Source organism: Nothobranchius furzeri, chromosome 1, assembly GCF_043380555.1.
Source record: "Nothobranchius furzeri strain GRZ-AD chromosome 1, NfurGRZ-RIMD1, whole genome shotgun sequence".
NCBI lineage: Eukaryota > Metazoa > Chordata > Actinopteri > Cyprinodontiformes > Nothobranchiidae > Nothobranchius > Nothobranchius furzeri.
In genome coordinates, this window is record NC_091741.1 from 32,971,487 (window position 1) to 32,976,740 (window position 5,254).

The 5,254-nt window shown below is 45.5% G+C and overlaps 1 protein-coding gene across 1 annotated transcript; it reads left to right on the top strand.

Annotated features, from left to right (window-relative positions):
• Positions 1–642: 642 nt before the first annotated feature.
• Positions 643–4,995, top strand: cradd (CASP2 and RIPK1 domain containing adaptor with death domain). The gene is made up of 2 exons (XM_070555339.1): positions 643–774; positions 1,845–4,995. The coding sequence occupies exon 2, from the start codon at positions 1,873–1,875 to the stop codon at positions 4,837–4,839; it is 2,967 nt and encodes a 988-aa protein (XP_070411440.1). The 5' UTR covers positions 643–774; positions 1,845–1,872; the 3' UTR covers positions 4,840–4,995.
• The last annotated feature ends 259 nt before the right edge of the window (positions 4,996–5,254 follow it).

The following is a 5,254-nucleotide window of genomic DNA, read 5'->3' on the forward strand; positions in this document are numbered from 1 at the left end:
GAGCTGATCACACCAGCTGTCAGTGTGCACCACGAGTCCCCCTCCCCCACCCAGATATAAACAAACGCGTCTGCCGAACTTTTACTCTGTAATGTAAACTTTAACTCCTGCAGCGTTGAGGAAACATTCATTTTATCTCCCTTTCCTTACATTTTTATCACATTTTTTATTTTATATATATTTTTAAAATTTTTAAATATTGTTTTTTGTTATTTTTTTGTGAAGCACTTGGTGATTTTTTTCTTGACAGACTGAAGCGTTTTACACAATATAGTTTTCTCTCGTTTCCAGTGAGAGGGGCATCACCGACATCCCGGCATGCATTGCGGTCGATGACGCAATGTTTAGCTGTCCCATATTTATTTGCACACTTGCGTTGCACGTCACTAGCACGCTCTCGAAGCCTTCAACACTTCCTCCTAGTGTTCTTGGCAGCAAGAGGACCCTAGGGCTCAGTGCGAGCCTTGGGATTGGGCCTGAGGATGGAGCGCGCGCACAGAGCCGTGCTCCGGAAGCTCCGGGTAGAAATGTCCGACCAGCTGCTGGTCAGCGATACCATCGTTCCGTTTCTGTACCAGGAGGACATTTTAACGGACGCACAGGTGGAGGAGATCGAGAATCAGGTAACAAACAGACAGAAAACCCTGAAGCTGCTGGAAATCCTGCCGACTCGCGGGCCTCGGGCCTTCCGCACCTTCCTGCGGGCCCTGCAGGACTTCAGCTGGGTCCGAGACAGACTGCTGCTGGAGCTCCAGGCTGCACCTGGACCTGCAGGTGAGTGAAGGCCGAGTTCAACACATAAATCCCGTTTTAAACCATTAAAGCTGCGCAGGACTGAACGGTCCTTCATTTTCTGGGTTTGTACAGGTCCTGGACTACAGGAGCTCTTAAAGGTTTTATTTTTACCCGTTTACTATAAATCCTGTTTCCGGTTCACAAACTTGTCCTTTTTCACTCATATGTCTCACCAACATCAATTCTAAATGTTCCTCTCAACTTTAAATTTTACATTTTCATCTACATAAACTGTGGGGTTTTATTGATTTATTAATTATTAATTTTTTATTTCTGTTTTTAAGATTTTACGAAAAGATTCCTGCGCATTTTGGATTTATATACAACGTTATTGACCAACAGCATCAAACAGTCCAGCAAAAGCGAGAAAGAAAAGATATAAATAAAAATACAGAGAAGAAATAAAAAATAAATAATAATAATAAAAAACATAATACGAGATTATATATCACCCAAGCACGTGTAATGCTTCAATTACACATTTTGTCTGAATCGCCTTTTTGTTGCTTGTAGAAGAGATTATATCTATATATGTTATTAATTCTACAACAAAAGGATTAAACAAAAGGTTCTCATGCATTACGTCACATTCGTGTATAAAAAAAAACTTTGAGAGAAACAGAATCAGATTGATGAAATAGAAAGCAGGAGAGGGTCTCGCATCATAGTCTGTTGTCCCAAATAAAGCATTTTTGAAACTCAACAGAAAGTCCACTTTAATAGTTCTTGAAATTAAAGTAGTGATTTCTTTCCTAAAGTTTTTGGTGACAGAACATTTCCAAAACGAGTGTAGTGTAGTCTCTGGGTACAGGTTACAGACGGAGCAATATATATTAATGTTCTGCTTAAATCTTTTATGAAGAAAATGCTTAGTTGGGTAGAATCTATGAATTATTTTAAGAGACTTCCTTCATTTTATTGGTAATCAAGAATATTTGCGGTAAAGTGGGTTAGGGTTAGATGCTTTGGCATGTTGGCGCTGGAGTGACGGCAGCCTTTCCAAGTAGCTCTGCAACACCGGACTTTTTTCTTTTTTTTCTTTTTTTCAGACTAGGATTTTAACCTTAGTGATACAAGATGGATACTGCACTACTCAAAACTTCTGGAACCAGCTCCCTCATCTATTCGAGAGCGGAACTGCTGACACTAAGAACAAAGGGACAGGTCGGCTTGCGACATAACATTCCGGCTGAGATAAAGAGGAGCTACAGAGGCTGTAAGGCCGGAGCGAGGAAAGCGGATCACCGGAGGCGATTTAAACCATCAATCCCGACAGTGATAATGGGCAACGTGAACTCGCTGCAGAATAAAATGGACGAACTGTGTGCCCTGAATAACCTCCGACTATACCATGAGTGCAGTCTGTTTATCTACACGGAGACGTGGCTAACTGAGCTAACGCCACAGGCTAACATAGACCTAGGCGGTTTCACATCTGTAAGAGCCGATAGGGACACGCAGGCCAGTGGGAAAAGCAGAGGCGGGGGACTCATTGTCTATGTTAACAACAGATACTGCAACCCTAGACACGTCTCTGTCAAAGTTTCGGTATGCCGTCCGGATTTGGAGCTGCTAGCTGTTAGCTTGCGGCCATATTATCTACCTCGGGAGTTCAGTCATGTGATCTGTGTGTGTGTTTACATTCCTCCGGGGGCCGACGCAGCAGCTGCCTGTGAGAAAATACACACAGTCACAGCAAGACTTCAAACACAAAACCCCGAGGCTTTCATTATTATTTCTGGAGATTTTAATCATGCCACACTGGATTCTACTCTGGCTGCTTTTCACCAGTTTGTGAATTGTCCCACAAGGAACAACAGGACAATTGACCTACTGTATGCTAATGTGAAGGATGCATACAGAGCCACCCCCCTCCCCCCACTAGGGAAGTCAGACCATAACCTGGTTTATCTACAGCCACAATACATACCCCTCGTCCAAAGGCAGCCTGTTACAATACGCTCCATCAGGAAATGGACCCCAGAAAAGGAGGATGCTCTGAGAGACTGTTATGACACCACAGACTGGGATGTGCTTCTGAGCCCACATGGTGAGGACATAGAGGGGGCGACACATTGTCTGACAGATTACCTCAACTTTTGTGTGGACACAGTCGCCCCTGCTAAGACGGTACGGTGTTATCCCAATAACAAACCGTGGGTAACACGGGAAGTCAAAGCTGTCCTGAACATGAAGAAGAAGGCATTTAGGAGCAAAGTGAAGGAGGAGATGAAAGCAGCACAGCAGGAGGTGAAACGCTGCCTGAGGGAAGCAAAGGACACCTACAGGAGGAAGGTGGAGCAGAAGTTGGAGAGGAACAATATGAGAGAGGTCTGGAATGGTGTGAAAACTATAACAGGCCACAACATTAAGAAAAACACAGTGGGGGGGACTGTGGAGATGGCAAACGAACTTAACAACTTCTTCAACAGGTTTGACCAGCCCACAATCCACACACCCTCCCCCTCATTCTCACCCTCACTCTTACTACAGAGCCATCTAACCACTCTCCTACCTCCCTCGCATCCCCCCCTTCATGACACTATGACACCCCCCTTTTTCAATCATTTACCTCATAACTTCTCTCAATCATCTCCCAGTGTCACAGTGGACCAGGTCACGAGAGAATTGAGGAAACTTCGCCCCAGCAAGGCAGCAGGCCCAGATGAGGTGTGTCCCAGGATGCTTAAGGCATGTGCTACTGAACTTGGGGAGCCGCTACAACGAGTCTTCAATCTCAGCCTGCGACTGGGGAGAGTGCCCGTCCTCTGGAAGACATCCTGCATCGTTCCGGTCCCCAAAAAGAACCGGCCCAATGAGCTGAATGACTTCCGACCGGTGGCACTGACATCACATCTTATGAAGACCTTAGAGAGGCTCTTCCTCAACCTCCTCCGACCACAGGTACAACATGCCCAGGACACACTACAGTTCGCATATAAGGCGGGTGTCGGAGTGGAGGATGCCATCCTGTACCTCCTGCATAGAGCTTACTCACACCTGGATGGGGGAAAAGGCTCGGTCAGGATCCTGTTTCTTGACTTTTCCAGTGCCTTTAATACAATCCAGCCTGGTCTGCTTCAGGAAAAACTGAACAGGATGGAGGTGGACCCCTGCCTGGTCGCTTGGATCACTGACTACCTCACTAACAGACCACAGTATGTCAGGCTGAAGGACATCACGTCCGGCACTGTGGTCAGCAGCACAGGAGCACCACAGGGAACTGTGCTGTCCCCACTTCTATTCACCCTGTACACCTCTGATTTCAGCTACAACTCTGAATTATGCCATATTCAGAAGTACGCAGATGATACAGCCATCATGGGGTGTATTTGGGATGATCAGGACGCGGAGTACAGAGGTCTGGTGAGAGATTTCGTCGCATGGAGTCACTCGAATCACCTGCAACTCAACACCTTAAAGACTAAGGAACTGGTTGTGGACTTCGGGAGGTCAAGAGAGGGTCCAGTGCCGATTAAGATAGAGGGGGAGGAGGTGGAGGTGGTCACTAAGTACAAGTACCTTGGGCTGTGGATGGACAATAAACTGGACTGGTCATGCAATACAGGCCACCTGTATAAGAAAGCCCAGGGCCGACTGTACTTCCTCAGGAGGCTGAGGTCTTTTAACATCTGCAGGAAGCTCCTGAGGATGTTTTACGAGTCAGTGGTTGCTGGAGTACTTCTTTTTGCTGTGGTGTGCTGGGGGAGTGGCACAGCGAAGAAGGACACATCTAGGCTGGAGAAGCTGATCAGGAAGGCAGGCTCTGTGGTCGGCATGAAACTGGACACGTTGGTGTCAGTGGCAGAGAAAAGGACATTAAAAAAACTGCTTGACATCATGGACAATGCTGGGCATCCTCTGCACACGGCCATAAACAAACAGAAGAGTCTATTCAGTGAAAGGCTGCTTCTCCCCAAGATGAGAACTAACAGACTTAAAAACTCCTTTGTCCCACACGCCATCAGACTGTATAACTCCTCTCTGGAGGGGAGAGGGAGGAGAACCAGGAGGACAACGGAGGGGGGGACACCGAAGCTGTAGTGACTCTTCACTTCACTGTGCAATACCTCAATGCAAGTACCTTTGTTAAACAGTTAAATTGGTTTAATGGTCAACGGTGCTAAGGACGTTGATATCCGGAAGGTGCAATTCAATTGTATTTTTATATTTATTTCTATTTTTATTATTATATAATATTTTCTGACGTTCTGTAACCTCTGTCGGTGTTGCGCTGCTTTTTTTGGAAACTGAATTTCCCGAAGGAATTCACCCGAGGGATTAATAAAGTTTTTTATTATTATTATTATTATTATTATTAAAGTCCATATTCTTGTCCAGTTAGGATCTTGCCAGGAAGTGTTCCAGTAGCTAACACAGGATGGAATTGAAATGAGATTTTTTGTAATAATGAACGTATTTTGGAGTTAACAGGTTTTCCCTGCGTGATGAAGCAGAG